Source organism: Bos taurus, chromosome 7 (assembly GCF_002263795.3).
Source record: "Bos taurus isolate L1 Dominette 01449 registration number 42190680 breed Hereford chromosome 7, ARS-UCD2.0, whole genome shotgun sequence".
Lineage (NCBI taxonomy): Eukaryota > Metazoa > Chordata > Mammalia > Artiodactyla > Bovidae > Bos > Bos taurus.
Window position 1 is genome coordinate 68,006,838 of NC_037334.1, and position 19,078 is coordinate 68,025,915.

Consider the following 19,078-nt stretch of genomic DNA (forward strand, 5'->3'; position numbering starts at 1 on the left):
TAGAAATTAAGGAAAATCCTTCTATAAAACTTACCAGAGGAGAAATTATACTAAAATGGCAAAATATTCACACCTATATTATTAATACTTCTTTGGTATGCTGCCCCCCAGATGCATATCCTTAAATGAAAATATTAAAAATTAAGAAGGCAGAACATTTTAATTAACTAAGGCGGCAACACATTTTAGAACTTAGAATAATTCTGCAGTTCTATTTAGAACAAAAGACAGGAAAATTCAAGCACAAGAAATAAGCATAACACAGGGTTGACAAAAGCAAAAGTTAGCTCTTTGAAAAGACTAATAATTGGCAGTACTGCTCAAGGGGAAAAGACGACACGAATATAAATATTTGGAACAACAAAAGACATAACTACAAATGCTGGGGACAGTTTTTAAAATGAAAATATTATAAAAAGCTTTGCCAAGAAGTTTGAACCTCTCTATGAAATGAAAAAATACTGAGAAAAGAGATAACTTGCCAAAGTCAACCTGAGAAGAAGCATAAAACATGTATAATCCTGTAATTAACTTTAAATGGGAAAATATGTCATTCAATGCCCAGGCTTCTCAATGATTTTAAATATACAAAAGGTAAATAAATCTAATCTTTCATTAAAAATTTCAGAATAAAGTGATAGAACTTGAAAAAGATATTGATATACAATGACGTTAGTGACATGAAAGTCACTCAGTCATGTCTGACTCTTTGCAACCCCATGGACTGTATAGTCCCTGGAATTCTCCAGGCCAGAATACTGGAGTGGGTAGCCTTTCCCTTCTTCAGGGAATCTTCCCAAGCCAGGGACTGAACCCAGGTCTCCCACATTGCAGGCAGAATGACAGCGTTAAGGTAATACCAAAAATTGAGTGGATTATTGAAAAATTAACATAATTTACCACATTAATATATTAAGTATATTATCTCAAAATATGAAGAATACAATGGTACTTGATAAAATTCACAGTAATGAATGATAGAAACTCTTAGCAAATAGAATAGAAAGGAAGTCTCTCATCATGATAAAAAGTATTTCAGGGGAAAAAAATAAAACCCTAGAACAAAGAAGTTTTACTTAATGGTGAATTTTTTAAAGCTTTCCCTTTCAAGTCAGGAAAAGGCAAGATTGCCATTTCCTTACTATTAATTAGCCCTGTATTGGACAATCCTAGACAGAACAGTATAGAAAGTAAAAGAAATAAAAAGTATTAAGAAATCAAAAGATATAGAACTGTCATAAAATAACTAGTGCCTACCAAGTAAACCTGGGTTGGGAAGATCCCCTGGAGAAGGAAATGGCAACTCCCCTCCAGTGTTCTTGCCTGGGAAATCCCATGGACAGAGGAACCTATCCATGGGTTCCAGAAGAGTCAGACATGATTTAGCAACTAAACAATAACAAGAAAAACAAAATCAACCTGTGTACAAATTATGAAAAATAAGATAATTTGTTGTTGTTCAGTCGCTCAGTTATGTCCGACTCTGTGACCCCATGGACTGCAGCACACCAGGCTTCCCTATCTTTCACCGTCTCCTGGAGTTTGCTCAAACTCAGTCCATTGAGTTGGTGATGCCATCCAACCATCTCATCTTCTGTTGTCCCCTTCTCCTCCTGCTTTATTTACCTAGGTGTTAACTATAAGATCAACATATCGAAAACAACAAACAAAAACCTGAATCTCAATACAATAGGAAAAAGAAGTAAGTGTAAGAGAAGTAATTTTTAACCAAAATATCATTTTCAGTAGCCACAAGAGATATGCTGAATCCACATAGGAAAAAAATGTCTAACTGTATTGAAATACATCCAAGAAAACTTAGTAGAGACAGATGAAATCATCATGGAGAGAACCTAAATCCAACCAAAATTCCAACAGGTCTTCCTTCATTTGATGCTGAAATTAGGTACGTAGAATAAGAAAAGGAGTCCAGAAAGGCAGTGGCTAAAAGACAAGGAAGGGAAAAGACTCCGGCCCAATTTTGGCTCCTCTTTTTATGTGTTTTTTTGCCTCCTCCCCCCTGGGCCTGCCTTCTATAAATTGGGCTAGCAGGAGTGCTATCTGTTTTATCTGAGGTCCTCACTCTGGTCCTCGGACCTTCCTTTGTTCTAGTTTTGTGGGCTTGTCCCTTCCTTGTCTTTTAGCCACTGCCATTCTGGACTGCTTTTTCCTATTCTAACTACCTCACAGGTGTCTTGAAAAAGCAACGTAAAAGGACTTATCTTATGAAATGTAAAGAATTTAAAAGTTGTAGTAAGTTAAAACCCTTAATTGTTATCACAGGGATAGATGAATAGAATAATGAAATAGACCAGAAAGACCCATAAGTGTCTGGCAACATCATTTATGAAAGAACTAAATATAGGCTTTTCAATATATGATGTTGAGATCCTTCACCAGTATCTATTTTTACCCCCAACCTCAGACCATACCCAAACATGAATACCCAATGAATTAGAGACTTAGCAAAACATAAAAGTTTTAAAAATAATATTGAAGAACTTTATGGTTTCAGTGTAGGGAAAGATTTCTCAAATAAGACACAGAAAGCACAAATGCTAGAGGAAGAGATAATAAAATTTTGGGCATTAAAATATAAAACTTTGTTCACCCAAAGATGCTAAGCATAAAATGAAAAGATAAGCTACTGCCTCAAAAGAAGGAATTATCAACACATACCAGTACATATCAACATAATACAATTATTTTTCAGAATACATAAAGCATGATTACAATTCACACAAAATCACAAAAACAAAGACATTTCACTGAAGAAGAGTCCCAAATGGCTTACCAGCAAATAAAAAGATGCTTAACTCCATTACTAAACTAGGAAATGCATATTTAAAAGACAATAGCATCCCATTTCACACTCATTTCATAATGAACAATATCAAATGCTAGCAAGAAATAGAATAAACTCTATACATTACTAGTGGGAAAATAATAAAGCTGTAGATAAGCATACCCTAGGAGCTAGCAATGTTACTCTTCGCCTGTGTGTCCTAAAGAAAATTTACAAATAAACACCGGGATGCACATCAGAAATGACTTAGTAGAAAAAAAACTTGGGATCAATCAAAATGTCCAGCAAAAGGATGGACAATAAATCATGATGTGTGATTAACCCGAGGGAATCAAATAAATTACAGCTAGGCATGGCTGTTCCTCAGGAACAAACTGTTGAGGCCAAAAATAAATAAATCACTAAGTGGAATCATTCTGTGCATAAAGCTCAAAAACACATGATAGTGAATAATTCATCATGTAAGCAGGCAAATGTAGTAATGTAATAGTACAAAGAAAAGCAAGAAAACAGTAAGCAAAATTCATAGTACTAGTTACTCTTGAGAGAAGGAAATGGATAGAATTAGGAAAAGGAGCTCAGGGAATTACAAAGAATTTTTTTTTTTCCTAAGTAGATGGTGAGTATACCTGGGTTGGAAAGATCCCCTGAAAGATGGCATGGCAACCCACTCCAGTTTTCTTGCCTGGATAATCCCATGGATGGAGGAGCCTGGCGGGCTAGAGTCCATTGGGTTGCAAAGAGTTGGAAATGACTGAGCAACTAAGCACACACACACACACACACACACACACACACACACAAGATCTATGGCAATGTCATCCTTTTTACTATATTTATATTTGGAGAAATCTTTGCATCAATTCCAAAAGTTTAATGATTTGAAATAAATTTTTGTTTTCCACCAGTAGCCCTGGCAATAATAGGCCAGATTAGAATATCAGCTGCCTCCTGTTTAAAGCATCTCCATCACTTGACATCTATGATTGCTCAGAGACTAGTTTTCCTTCCAGCTTTCTTATGCGTCACTCACTGACATTACCTATCCAGTCTTTGTGGGCATCTGGTATGACAACGTTGTTTCAGAGTAGTGGTTCTCAAAGAGTGGTCCCCAAACTATCAGCTTCATCACCTGTGACTTGCCAATAGTGCAGGCATTCAGGTACCACCCTGAACCTAGAGTGTATAACCCAGGGGAGCCTGGCAGGGGATTCTGCTGCTCAAGTTTGAGAACCACTGTTCTGAACAGCACAGGCTAGCTTTAGGCCTCCTCTCCTAGACTTCCGTCTATTTTCAGGCTCTTTCAGTCCTCCCACAGGAGTCACATTTGCTCCTATCCGGAGCTGTATTCATTTCAAAGAGCCAACAGGACCCTCAGTTGTCTTCACCACCTCCCAAATCAGGAGGAAGCCTCCCTCCATTTTCCCTGATCAATAACCAACTAAGCAGTAGAGTCATGGTTGTTAATCTATGGTCAGAAATTGACTGAAATCACTGCAAGAGTGCTTTATCTGCTCTGTGCAGGCCCTTCAGGGCTCTTGTAGGAGCTTTTGTCACACTGGAAGGATTTAACATGTGCACATACTATTAAGTTTGCCTGAACAATAAAGGATATTAAGATGGGGTTTGAAACACAAAGCCAGTTACCCTTTGGTCTCTGTGGCCAAGGAATTGCCATTTCTACCTTATTGGAGCCTTTGACTCTAGGAAGCAGAGTAGCCGCGTTTCTCATCACTTCCAAAGCTGTGAGAGGGAAAGAGGCAGCGGTCATTTCTAAGTTCACTTCTCTGGCCTGGGAGCCCTCCTGCTGATTTCAAAGATGGTGAGAGTAAAGGGAATTCCTAAGCCTGTCTGAAAAGTCAAAGCTCCAGCTGATAAAGTTCTCCAGGCTCCAGACATGGTTTTTCTATCTTGAAAATTTCCCCTCAACTATCATTTTGTATCAGCCGTTCACCTTGAATAATATACAGCAAATAGGAACACATTCACTGTATCCTGAATTTGATGTCACTGATGTCAACCATTTCAGTAAGTTGTGAAAACCATTTAGGGTAGGAAATAAGTTTCCCTGTCACCTTACCCTTATTTACAGAGGTTGGTTTTGGAAATAAAAGTGCTAATTCCATGAAGAGAGGGTTGGCATTTACTTACAAAGCGTGGACACAGGAAAGAAGTCCAGTTTTCCTGGCACTGATATTATACACTGAACAACACACTTGGGTTTGAATCTTGGTTTTTCCCTTTTACTAGATGCACAACCTTAAGCAAGTCATTCACCTTAGTCTCCCTTGCTAGTACAAGCAGGACTAAAGGAGTGCTGAAGGCATAGGATTTTGTCAGGATTAAATGAGATAACAGGCTTCCCAGGTGGTGTGATGGTCAAGAACCTGCCTGCTAATGCAGGAGATCCAGGTTCAATCCCTGGGTCAAGAAGATCCCCTAAAGTAAGAAATGGCACCCCACTCCAGTATTCTTGCATGAAACATTCCATGGGCAGAGAAGCCTGGTAGGCTACAGCCCATGGGGCTCCAAAGAGTCGGACACAACTGAGCACACACATACCCAAAAGAGATAAACAGTATCAAACACGTCCCGCAGAGCCAATCACCTGGTAAGTATTCAATAAAGCATGGCTAAGGTTTGTGGCAAGAAATAACACTAACAAAATTGACAGACCAAGCTGTCAATGGTTGGATACATCCAGTAGCTCCTGTATTTTCTAAGAAACTTGCAAGGGTTTTGATAAGTGGCATATTCAGAACTGACTTCAGGAAGATATATTTGTACATGAAGAACACTGGGAAAAAAAGGAGGACTTAGACACAAAACTTTTGAGGTTTCAGTAGTCCAGATTAGAGATGAACTAGTATATTGAGGACGGAGAAGTCATGAATTACTCTCAGGGCAGGAATAGAGACTCAGTTGTAAAGAATGGGCATGTGGACACAGCTGGGGCAGGAAAGGGTGGGACGATTTGGGAGAGTATGATTGACATATATACTACCACGTGTAAAATAAATAGCTAGTATCAAGTACAGGGAGTTCAGCTTGAAGCTCTGTGGTGAATTTAGAGGGGTGGGATGGGGAGTGGGTGGGTTCAAGAGGGAGGGCTATATGTATACATAAAGCTGATTCACTTCATTGTATAACAGAAATGAACAGCATTGTAAAGCAATTATACTCCAATTTTTTTTAAAAAGTTGAGTTAACCATTGTAATAAGGGAAGGAGAGAAGGTCAAAGGAAAGGGAAAGAGAGAAGATGGTTTGAGGACTGTATCCTGGGCAAGGTGGAGAAGTGCCATTGAGAAGATGGTGAACGAATGTGGAGGTGAGTAGGCAGTATTGTCAGAAGGGAAGTTTATGCCATGGGATGAATATTAGTGAAAACAGAAGGTTAGACAATGCTAGGATAAGGCGTATGAGTAAGCCAGACCTTACAGGAGAGAAGCAAAGAAAATGGCAGAAAACCATCGGCAGATTTTAGAAGTAAGCTATAGAAAGAGCTCGACTGAGTTGGATTAAGTCCTAGACAAGGCTGCACTGCAGGGACATCATTCTCTGCTGTTCTAGTGACAAGACCCCCCTTCCTTGCCCAGATGTTCTAGTGAGAAAAACCGCAGGCAAAAGAAGTCCGCCATAATTCAAGATGGATCCATACTCAGCTCAGCACCAACTTGGTGAAGATCTTGTGAGGAGGAAGGGATAGGATGGGGGATTTTTGCCACACACAAAGGGGTGAGGTCACAAGGGAAAGGAGGACTGAAAGAGAAGCTCAAGCCAGTCCTTTCCAGAGGACTAGAGACTTCGGGGACCCAGACCTGGGAAATGGAGAAGAACCCTTTGTTGGTACCTGTGCAATATGGCTTGGAATCACTCAGGGTGGCACCCCAATGGTGCCTTGCTCTTCTCACCACTTACTGATGTCCAAGAGAATGTGCCCTACCCATGGGGGCTGGTAGAAGCAAAACATGGAGTCAGCGGTTGGCAGAGAGAATGATGTGATGTTCCTTTTAAACATGTTCAAAGTGTTTGAAAATTAGGAGTGGAGAAATATAAATGCAGAAAATTGATCTGATTTAGAGTGGTTTGGTGGCCATTGCCGAGGGCTATGCTTTCTAAGTTCAAATATTTTATTTGTAACAGGGAAGAGGATCTTCATTCAATTCAACTGGGTGATATACTGTTAAAATCTAGAATACTTAGAGGATGAGTTTTAGTTCATATTTTTTGCATAAAATAAGATAGGCAAAAAACTTTCTATGAAGCATTATCCTCTTTTTGCCAATAATTAGCACAGAGTGTGGCTGATTCTCCTTTCTCTCAACTTAATTTACATACAATAAAATTCACTGTTGGATAGTATAATTAGTCCAAACAGTTTCTATAAACACATGGAGGTACCTAACTACCATTGTAACCAATACAGAGAACAGTTCTGTCACCAAAAAAGCATCTACCCTTTATAGTTAAATCACCTCCCTCTCACTCCTAGCAACAACTTATCTATCCTGAGTCTTCTTTTGATAACTGCCTATTTGAGTAAGGCCTGAGATTTCTTTATGACTTGCAAGTGTCGTAACAACAGTCACAGCAGTAATAGTATTGATTAACACATATTAATCATACATTTCCAATGTGCCAGGCACCACTTGGAGCACTTTAGACATGAGGAAACTGAGGCTTTGAGAAATTTTGGAAAAGAGAGGAGGAAAGGACTTTCCAAGGACATACCATAGCAGCCCCATGGCTTGGGTCAGTCATGTCCAACTCCTAGGTCTATTTTCTTAACCTCTACCTGTTCCCAGGAAGACACAGAAAGTAGGGCAAAATGGAGAGAATACCTACCAATTTCAGGAATCTCAGTTTAGACTTGAAACTGCCTTACTCTAGAGATAACTTATGTAAAAATGTGGTTAATCATGCTAATGAAGCAACAATTAACTAGGTGTAGGACGGAACAAAACTAGGATCCTGGAACACCTTCCTTACAATCTTTATGATGTGCAATGAAGAGAAGGCCCGGATACGCTGTGTCCACCCTAATAAAGTTGATCAGGTGTGTGAAGCAAAGGTATAAGCACTTTCTCATCAGATACTGAAGTGTCATCTCAATGCTCAGAAGCATCAGCTTCCTCCTAAATTTACTAAGAGTGAAATGCGATCTCGACTTTTCGTCTTGTGTATATTTCAGGTTGGAGTCCCCGACCCGGTCTCTGGTGATGGAGGCCCCCAAAGGAGTAGAAATAAATGCAGAAGCTGGCAACATGGAAGCCACCTGCAGAACAGAGCTGAGACTGGAGTCCAAAGATGGAGAGGTAGGCGTGAGAGGGCCAGAAGCCCAGAGAGGCACAGCTCCAATGAGCCAACGAGTCTTCTAAGACACATCACTGCTTTGCCTCTGAAGTTGATCCTACAGTGTAACAACAAAAAGCCAACCGGGAGGTTTTATTTCAGGATCACATATATTGAACAGCACAATTATAAGCCAAACCCACAACCCATACAAGTTATGACTCATTATTTGTAAAGTGCTGAGCTGATAGAACATATTACAAAAACAGAATTATAAGGACAGCTGTAAAAATGAATGCTAATTCCAAACCCTCTCATCACCTTAAAATAGATTTAGTTGGCTGGTATAATTAAACTGTAAAACACACGAGACTATTTAAAGAGAGGCTTAGTTTACTTGTCGTCATTTTTAAGTGTATGCATCTACTTTTACCGAAAATGGAAAAGTAAGACCTAACAGCTATCCCAAATCAGAACAAGTCAAAACTTAGATAGGCAATGAGAGGCTAAGAGATGAGAGGCAGCAAATATTCATTCTCTTACCCCAATACAGTCTCACTTTGGTGAACAGAAGAGCTGCTTGTGTTTTTGCAAGCAAGGGAAGCCAAATCCCCGAAGAAAATACAATTCAAATGCAAACTTTTGAAAATGCCTTCATCCTATTCATAAGTGAATTTTTCTATTTAAGATTTTTTTAAAGAGGAAAAATGTGTTTTTAAAGCAAAACTCTATTCCACTTTCCATATCTCCTTAGAGGTTATCAGTCTCCACCTGCTTCTGTTCACTAAGCCCGACTTTTGATTGGTTTGGCATGTGCTATATTTGTTTTAACAGAGCAAGTCAGATAGAGCTTTCAGTTATCAAAACTGTCTCCACAGACAGCTGCAGACTCCAAACCACACACATTTAGAAGGAATGACTACATCACAGATGCAATTTATAGCTATCAGGATCTAGACGCTGGAAGGATCAATTATAATCCTGACATTTAAGCACGAAGTGCTGCATGTTCTTGAAGCCCCACCCCATACCTAAATGTATAGAGAGGCTGAGAATGTCAAAGAAAAGAAAATAGTAAAGAATAGTAAGGAAAATTGTTACCCTACCATTTCCAAATTTACATCACTCTAGGAATCCGTTCACATTCCACATGATATACTATTACAAAATACTAATATAAACATGATTTTGCCAGTGCAACACTGTCTGACTAGAATACAAGCTTCTGGGAGGGAAGAGACTTGACCTGTCTTATTCATCCCTGAATTCCCAGCATCAACAATGCTGAGCACAGTAGGTGCTCGTTCGATTTCAACTGAACATTCTTATCCACTGTTTTGGAATGTCAAGAGGATAAGTGACTCTTCCTTCCTGTTTCCTCTCTTTAGATTAAGTTAGATGCTGCGAAAATCAAACTACCTAGACTGCCTCACGGATCCTATACGCCCACAGGAACGAGGCAGAAGGTGTTCGAGATCTGCGTCTGCGCCAACGGGAGGTTATTCCTGTCCCAGGCAGGAACCGGTTCCACCTGTCAGATAAACACAAGTGTCTGCCTGTGAGAGACCATCTGTGGTGGACTCTGCCGGCAGCATCCAGGCCTTTTTTGGCTTTAGACCCTGGCTGCCAGCTATTTTTACTAGAACACGGAAAGCCTATCAAAGACCTTGTGTGTATGTGCGTGCGTGCGTGCGTGTGTGTATGCGTGCGTGTGTTTGCGTGTGTGGGTGGATATAAATATATATAAATATATATAAATAAATATATATATCCTCTGTATAAAATGAGGTTTCAGTACAAAAGGAACCATGGGTGACCCTGTGATATCCACTGTCATTGCTCTCCCAACCCTGTCATGTACATGATAAAATCAAAACACTTATTTGGGCCTAATATTCTCCAGACCCTGCTGAACCACACAGTGTATCGACACTTACTGAATATTCCGCTACATGTTTGAGTAACAGCCTGTCTTTTCTTTTAGTGTCATCACAAGGCAGTGATGGCGGGAATTTGCAAGTCGCCCTCAGGGGCTAAGACCCTTCTAGTAAAAGCAGACCCTTAGTTCCCTTTATGAGCTTCCACACAGCCAGCCATCCTCTCCCTCTTCAAGTCAAATGCCTCTAGAAGTCAGACAGAGGAACTCAGACTGGCTGTGCTACTTTGGCATCCAAATACACCCAGGCTTTCATGGTTGTGGAATTTGGAGGATGGATTTTAGCAAAGTTTGAATGACTCTCCCAACTCCTGCTAGCCTCCATCCTTCAAACTCACATATTATCCCACAGTCAAAACAGGAGCTGTAAATCAGCACAAAATAGGATAACAGCTGCTCCTCAGTCGGCTGGAAGCTACTCACTGGGCTGACAGACTAAGAATAAAAGACATAAACAGATATGTCTCTGTTTAAAGGGAAAAAAAATGGCTCAAAATCTGTTACATCCTCACTTTTGACTTTTATCCAGCGGGCTCCTACCCAAAATGATCAGGTCAATCCAAATCCTTAAGAGTGGAACCCCCTACCCCCATGAGAAGCTATTTGGAGGTGGAAGTCAAAGAGTGGCATAGGGAACAGAATTATTTTTAAATATGTTTCTGGGGACTGGTAGGTAATTTAGAGGCATGCCTTTTATTTTTAAAGGCATGCACAAACTCTGCCTCCAATCTTCTTACAAAGTTTTTCAGTATTCGGATATTCATTTTCCTAAATTGACCGTTGTTTTCTCTAAGAATAGTGACCCAAGAATCACAGCCATGAAGTACCATGTGCCCCCAGGAATGTTCACTGAACATTACTCAAGAGTCAAGTGTCTTCCTTAGAATCGCTCTGTCCCCTGGTGCCCAGTGGTCCCTGCTCCCCTGCATATGGCAGCAGCTCCCTAATTCCCGCCATCAGCTACCTCCCATCACCCCACTTTCATCATCACGCTCCAGGGTCACCCTGGCCAGCTCTTGTGCTGGGACAGGAGATTACACCGTCTCTGTTCAAAGAGGGGGAAATGTGCCTGTGCCTTACGTCAATGCACTCAGCAAGGAGAAGCACATCCTGTTTATCTTGTTGTTACCTGTAGTTTATTTTGGGTGATTGGAGGGAAAGGGTAAAATAATGACCGGTAAAATAATGACCATCTTAAAAGCTGGTAGACAAACCAAGTGGCTGACAGATGTGGACTCCGAGGAGCCCGGAAGGGAGACATAACTGGTTTCTACCTCCCTGGATGCCACTTGGCAAGCAGGGGCCCCACAATCCTAAATGAAGTCGTATTTGTAGGCCTGAATGGCATTTGTTTTTTCCTCAACAGGGTTCTACTTTTTCTTACTTCACAAGCAGAGGTGACATTTGCCATAGAAAATGAATAAGAGGTTTGGTATTTTTGAGATGACACTCAAGCATCGGGAGGCTGAGATTGCACACGTCGGGGGTAAAAACAAACCGTGTGTTGCTTGGTCACTTAGCAGTTGGGGGAGGAAGGATGGTTCTAGCTTGACCAGTGGCTCTGCTGGCTTCTGGACCCCGGGCTCCCTCCAGTCACTCCTGCTCAATGTCCATACAGAAGAACTGGGTTGCTCAATGGTGAGACCATATGATTGCTTATTTTTCAGCATTAGGGTCTAAAAAAGAAAACGGTAAAAAAAAAAAAAAAAATCCAGTTGCTCTGGCTCAGTACTATTTATATCATGTAGAATCACACTGCCAGAATCTGCATGTACCATATCCAGGGTTATTCCAAGCCAAGAAAGGCCCTCCTTGGCAACTCGGAGCATCTACCCCGTATCTTTCAGATCAACAGTAGTTATGAGGTCCTTTGTGGCTACATACCTGAAAGCAAAGGGTTTTTGTGTTTTGTTGTTTTTTTTTTTTTAACAGAGACCATCTTTGCATTTTGTCATCTCAAGTACCTGTTCTAAGGATGACAAAGAAACAGAAGTTTCACTGAGCTCTTTCATCTAATTTTGTTCTAATTGTTAAATGAAAAGTCTGAGAGGAGCACCTTGGGAATTTTATGCCAATAAAAAAGAGTGGTGTGATCCCATTTGCAAAATTTAATCCTAAAGGTACTCAGATCACAAATAGAATAAAAAGAATAATAGCAACCAAGAATAGAAATCAAGCACCTATGGGGACAGACATGATATAAAATTCTGATTTTCATTTGTGCTAAATGACTACAATATAGGTAATGAGCAGGAAGTTTGGCATGGATTAAATTATGTATTTCAGTTCAGACTTTAGAATTCGGTAAATGCATATTAAGTCCTCAATGTACATTTTTTCCCCTAACTTCCTCTATGTCCCTGATCATGACAAAACTGAATTCTGGAAAAAGAAATCTCTTTTACATTAAAATCTGATAATTTTAATTTATAACAATGAAATGCTTTCTGATCTTTATATACAGTATCTTCTGGACAATCACATCTCTCAGAATATTAAGCAGTGGGTAGCATAATGAAGAGCTTAAATGAATTTTCAATATTCTAGAAGTTCTAGTATTTTAATATTTTTCAGGAAAGTTTCACCTCCAAATGTTTAGCACCTAGTTTATTGGATATCTGCTAATAAGTTGTTAAAGTTGAGTCTTAAGAAATGATTAGTACGAAGGAGGTTTTCAAAAGCCTTTTTGGTGTCATCAGTCTAGGTGGAAACTTGATATGAAGCTTTATCTTTCTGTTACCAAGAGATAAGAACCTATAAACTTGAACTGGCTTTTAACTTCATTTAGGTCAGTTTCCCTTGGTTGATTCTCATTCTATGTCCAGCACCACAGACCAAAGATTGCTTGAGTCTTGACTCTAGCACAGGGTCAACAAACTCTGGTCCCCAAGCCAAATGGGACTCATCATCTGTTTTTGTAAATAAAGTTTTATTTTAACACAGCCACATCCATCCACTTACATGTTATAGATAGCTGATTGCATACTGGACCAGCAGGGTTGGGTATCTGTGCCAGAAACCTCATGGCCCAGTTACTCGTGACACAGTTACTAATTGGTTTTTCAGTAAAAGTTTGCTGACACCTGGCATAGAGGTCACGTGTAGTCTCAACTGTGTCAGACACAGCAGGAGAGAAAGCAGCTGATAGTGGTACATTTCCAGGCATGCTTGGGAATATAAATATATGGTTATAGAAAAGATGTTCCACCTTCCATTGCACATAAAAGATATCCACTTGTCTAAGAAACACAGGCTCATAGGATTCTTGGGAAGACGGAAGATGGAATTAGGGAAGGGTTGAGTGAAAGAGGAAAGCTGTGATCCTCCAAAAAGTTTTCCTAGGATCCTTAATATATAGGGGTTCCTTGGGTCAGCATCATCATGTGACATGAAGTGAAGCAGGGGTCCTTTGATTTATATCTAGAATCTCTTTCCTGAAGAGACTATTTCTGCAGTCTCTGCTTAGAGGTTTCTATCTCACCTTCTCATATTCCAGAAAGACGCCCATTCCATGGTCCTCTGAAGAATATTTTTGACTCAACACATCGTTTTGGCATCCATCACCTCAATTATTCACACCCACAGCAGACTTGCTGTCTTATGACTACATCAGGCCTGAAGAGTTGGCAGGACCAATAAATAATTAGAAATATTCAAAGAACTATCTTAAAATATGTAAGAAGAAAAAATATAAAATTATTTCATGAAGCTACTGCTGGAGAATTGGAGGTCAGGGGGAAAGGCTGCCTTGATGTTGTCTCCAAGGATCTGGGTCTTTGTTCTCTGGTGTAATAGGAGTAAAGGAAAGACCTACTTTGAATTCCAAAATCTCTGCCTCTGCATGGTAAGGCAGGTTCCTCCCAGAGATTTGTCCCTTCAGTCAGCACCCCTATTGCTAATCCAGGACTTCATATTCAATATTGTTAAAGTAGCACCAGTTATGAATGATTCTTTGTAAGTAGTAGTATTCCTGTTAGGGAAAGAACGGTGTTTATTTTTTTACCCACCATTTACCAGACCCTAATCGACATTAGTTAAAGGAGTTCTTCAGCATTTTATCTGGATTCAACTGAGAGGATTAAACTGGCCTTCACAGGAGCAGCTACGTGAGAATATCTTGATTTATTTTAGGCAAAACGTAGCCTGATGTTTGAACCAAGGAAGTAAACAGATCCATTTAAGCACCAGATCCTTATTTTTTTAAGGCTCTCTGAAAGGTGAAAATCCCGTTTAAGTAGGTTGTAAACATGACCCCTTTTCTCTATTTCTCTTGCTCTGAGAAATCTTAGGCACAAAAAGAATAACAAAGCAGTTCCTGGAATGGAACATTTGCATGGTGCCCCAGTAGCAGGTAGAGGGGAAAAGTCATAATAAAAGAAACAACCTTAGAAAACAGGCCTTTTATCTCAAAGATAAAATGTCTCTCTTTTGGTCTTTCATCACTTTTTCCTCAGTGGAAGGCTCCCCCTAGTCCCAACATATTTCCATTAAAATAGTCAAAGCTACTGCACTGGGGTGTCAGATGCATCTCTTTCTTTGTGGTAATCAGAATTTCAAATTACACAGTTGCCTCTGAATTTCTCATTCACAAAGCTAAACCACTGATAAGAGATAAAGCGCTCTGAAGCCCGCTGCTTCAGCCAGCACAGCACACCGCACACATTAGCACTTTCAAAAGCAATGTGATTTCTATGGTTCTTAAAAGCTTTCTTCATAATGGAGTCCTTGAAATTTCTCAAGACAGGTCTGAATGGCAAAGGGAAAAGAATTATTTGTGGGAGGTCCTCGTTTTGAGTATTGTTAGAGCACAAGAATAAAAGAAAACATCCCCCTGGGGGTGACCCATGATCTATGGGCTATTTTCTTTGGTTTTATCCTACCCCACATCTTCTTCTTTTTAGGTACTGAGTAGGATATTAGCATCTTCCCCTGAAACAAAGAGCAGTTCAAAGGATGCAACAAGAGGTGTGATGTCAGAACAGTATTAAGGATGTTAACCAAACCCATCAGTAAATAGTCTCAAACATACCAACAGCAATGCTGACTTCCTAACTTCTGCCCAACAAGTGGTGATCAGTTCCACCTCCAGGAGGTTTTCAACTGAACAAAGGAAAACACTATCAACAGGAAGTATTTTTAGAGTTCAAATCCAGCTGTCGCAAGGGGAAACCAGAATAGTATTCCAAAACACCCCGTTAGGCACATAGACACCCTCACTAGACAGTGAAGGGATTTTGCTCCATCACTGAACGTGACCTAAAGTCAGACAATAAAACAAGCTGACCTCTTTCAGACAAGAGAGAAGACCTGTCTTACCTAAAATCTATTCTGCACTCCTAGACTCATCTGGTAATCCCATTTCTTTATTGTCTTCACAGCCTAATTCTATATTTGCATTATTTTGGTGAAATCAGAGACAGCCCAGATTTCCTAAATCCCAAGTTGATCCATAGGTTACAAAGGAGCAGTATAGCGAAGTACTGTCTGAGGGCAAAAGATATTTGATGACCAAGAAGACACGGATGCTTCTTTAGTCTCCATATTTATATAATTCACGAAGTCCTAACTTTTGGGGGGATGTCATAGTTTCTTTTGAGGATCTGAGCAAGTTGTGAACCTTCTTCTCAAATCACACCCATGACTCTTACATAAGGTCAGAGAGGTCTCCTTGGACCCACAGCCTATCCTAAAACATGGCAAGAGCTGGGTTCTATTTCTCCAATTATAATGATAATTTTTATGAACTAGTATTCATTGAGCGCTGTGTGCTAGCCACTGTGCTGAGTTTTTTATATGCATCCACTTATTTCATCCTCAAAACAATCCTTTGAGTTTGGTTCCATTATAGTTCCAATCTACAGATGTGGAAACTGAGGCTTAGAAAGGCTGGGAAACTTGCTCAAAGTCCCTAGTTAGAAAAGGGCACAGCGGGAATGAGGGTCTAACTCCAGACCACTATGCTGTGAAGTCACCAACAGGTCAAGCTATTTGTCAAGCTGTTAAGAAATGTCTCCTACCAGTTTTTAAACTAGTCCTTCTTGTGTGGATGAGACTATAAAACTGTATCTCCTTTCTTTCTATCTTATGAGTGACAGCATCCAGCACTGAAAGAGAGATACCTATGGTAAAAATATAGAAGATCTAAGTAACAGAATCTGGTACCAAAAAAAACACCAAATAGTTTGCTTTATGATTCTTATTAAATCAGGCTCCTTCTTCTTATAAACTCAAAGATGCCTGGGTTGTCAGCCTTACATTTAAGAATTAAACTTTAATCCTCAATGATCTATAGTTGAGACTACACAAATAAGCATTTCTGCTCACACAACTCTCCTTCCCCTGTATTTCACTTCAAAAGACAAATGTCTTATTTTAGGTGAGCTCTTTGATACCAGTTGGCTATCATTCTTCCCTACATTTAGCTGTGGCAAGACTCCAGGAGAGAATCAAATAGAAAGGAATTCAACTGTCTGTATTTCCCTACAAGAAAATAAGACTGGCAAGAATTCAGTTAGCACCAGGTGTTCAGGACCAAGCTGGCCCCTTTGGCTGGGATAATGGTTCGAGTCTCACACCCCGTACCTGGTCAGTCATCACTAATGGTCCATAACCCCACATACCCCATGCGCAGAATTTTTCTTACCAAAGCACTCAGGCCATCATTGCCAATTGATCTGAGTTGGAAAGGGGACCCACCTGCCAATTCTTGTTGCAACAGCGGCACACTTTAACCCTGAACCTGTACAGCTGACACCAGTGTCCTAGATTCAGCAAAGAGGTTGGTGGCATTCCAATGACTAAGGGAGCAGATGAGTGCATCTGAAGTTCCTTATAACGTCGTGGCTTTGGGGCACTTTCATTTTCTAAGCCAAGGGATGAGGGTTTGATCTCTAAGAGTTCAAAGACTTAAAATCATTTTGAAGAATTAACTCAGCCAGGGACAATCGGAACAGGTTAAACTGGTATGCCCTTGTGCAGCTCCTATTAGCCTGCCCCTACCCAGAGCTTTGCAGTGGCACAGTGGCAGAGGGTGGGTCTGTCCTGCTTTTTCTGTGTTTTCTCCACATCACATGTCTGACCCCTGGAGGGCTACAGACAGAGCCTCTCATTGCTCCTAACACAGTCAATCCCAGTGCTAACCAGGGTCCTGTCGTGCTCCTGTGGCTCTGCCACCTCTTAAACCTTAGTAAAGGGATGAACTAAAAATGTCAAATATCCTATTTTAGGGTAAGTCATTCAGGGATTTTCTTTTACTGATGTATGTGTCCAAACAGCAAATTAGGAAAAGGTATCTTTAAAGGGTCTCATGGAACTAACATCACCAGAGCCAGCAGTCAAGTTCCCTAGCAGACACAGGAGATCTTGGCAAAGTAGAAGGAAGAGTCTGCAAACCTGAATTTGGGATGGACACAAAACTAACCTAATTTATAGGTAGTGTTTTGTGAGGCAGTAATAGAGTTTGCCATCTGTTAACCGCCTACCCAGTCAAGTTTCTCTCTTTTTGAGGCCACATTAAAGCAGAGGAACACTTCTTTAGGAGATCAGGTTTGAGAAAGGAAAAGCAGGGAACCATCCATCACTATGCTGGCTAAACCCACTCCTGGAGAAGCCAGATTCTGGTGCTTTCACAGTAAAGATAAGGTCATAAAAGTCCTATTTGCTTGGAGATTTTGAAAAAGGAACCCCATTTCCTTAAGCAATTGAGTTCAGCCTTTGGATTATTTTTTTTTAACTTGTTTTTTTTTGTTTTTCTCTCGATTTGGGTGTGATGTAAGAAGAGCTTTTTAGTTTTGTTTTGAATAACATCAATCCTTGCACACTCTATGCAAAAATTTTGTAAGCATTGCAATAATGCTATGAATTACAAGGAACTATTTTAACTTTATTACACTTTCTGTATAAAAATTTTGTATTTAATATTATTTCATCTGCAGTCTTGTAAAATATATTAATAAAAATAATGATTGGTAAGAAGGAAAGCACCCTTGTCCACTTCTTTAGGGAATTCCACTTGCACAGTTGATAAAACAGTTACTCCTGTTGACTCTGCCACAGAAATAAATTTTAAGGTTAACTTCTCTTCTTCTCTTTGATCAGTGGCCTAACATGTTATTAAGTCATTTTTGTTTTTAGGAAGAGATTCACACAGGCTGCTTTTTGAAAGGGAGCTTAATATAAGGTAACACCTGCCTAGAACTGGGGAGTCCCCAGGACCTGGAGAAGGTAAGGGAACAGCCATCCTCTACCATTTTCCTAAAGACCTGGACAGGCTCCTTCTGCTGTAGTTTACCACTCCTATCCCTAAATCAGTGAAGAAGCCAGTCTGCTTGATCTGCATTTTTAATCAGGATACCTTAGCATTCCTGGTCAGCCTATGGATCAGCCACCTGTAAGCCAGTTGCCCATCCCTGGTCCAATTTTTATCCTTTTCCACAGAATACCCTAACCCTGCTTCCCAAATGGGGACAACGTATGACAGAAGGATATCATGGCATCACACACCACAGTCAATCCTCCATTTCAGCATCTCACTCTCCTGGCCTGCCAGAGTACCACATTTTTGAACATACTATTCTATCCACCTTGGAAGGTGGTGCCCTTCCAAGTCGCACCACCCTATCACAGATATCATCCTTCAGGATCCCATCCCCATGTCATCTTTTCTCTGCCCTTATCATTCTGAAGTCCCCTGTTAATTTGTTCTAATTTATTTCATAATCCTATGTTGTATTGTGATTTACCTATCAGCTTGAGACCCTAGAATGCTTATATTCATTTTTAAAGTTTATAATGGAGTAATGACATATGAATAGATTCTCACAATTACATGTTAAGGTAGAGAGGTCATTTTCTCATCTAGAAAATCTAAGACTAATTTTATTTTACATATCCAATACATGACAGAACCCATATGCATTCCCCATTATACTTTCATCATAGGTTACACCTCCCGTCAAATTAAGCTCCTGACTACAAATGATGCTGAAGCAACACTGCAGAATCCTCAAAAGGTAAAATGCTACAGGGAAAATTTTTCTCACAA

At 40.1% G+C, this 19,078-nt stretch overlaps 1 protein-coding gene across 7 annotated transcripts in view; it reads left to right on the forward strand.

Annotated features, from left to right (window-relative positions):
• The window catches only part of SGCD (sarcoglycan delta), a 1,117,349-nt gene extending 1,099,335 nt beyond the window's left edge, over positions 1–18,014 (forward strand). For 6 of the 7 annotated variants that reach the window (XM_059888161.1, XM_024994220.2, XM_059888159.1 and 3 more), the window contains 2 exons: positions 7,999–8,122; positions 9,488–18,014. In XM_059888161.1, the coding sequence (XP_059744144.1) occupies positions 7,999–8,122; positions 9,488–9,661 (298 nt within the window). In that variant the 3' untranslated portion in view covers positions 9,662–18,014. The remainder of the gene's footprint in view (positions 1–7,998; positions 8,123–9,487) is intronic. The other variant, NM_001191263.3, reaches the window with a different exon arrangement.
• The last annotated feature ends 1,064 nt before the right edge of the window (positions 18,015–19,078 follow it).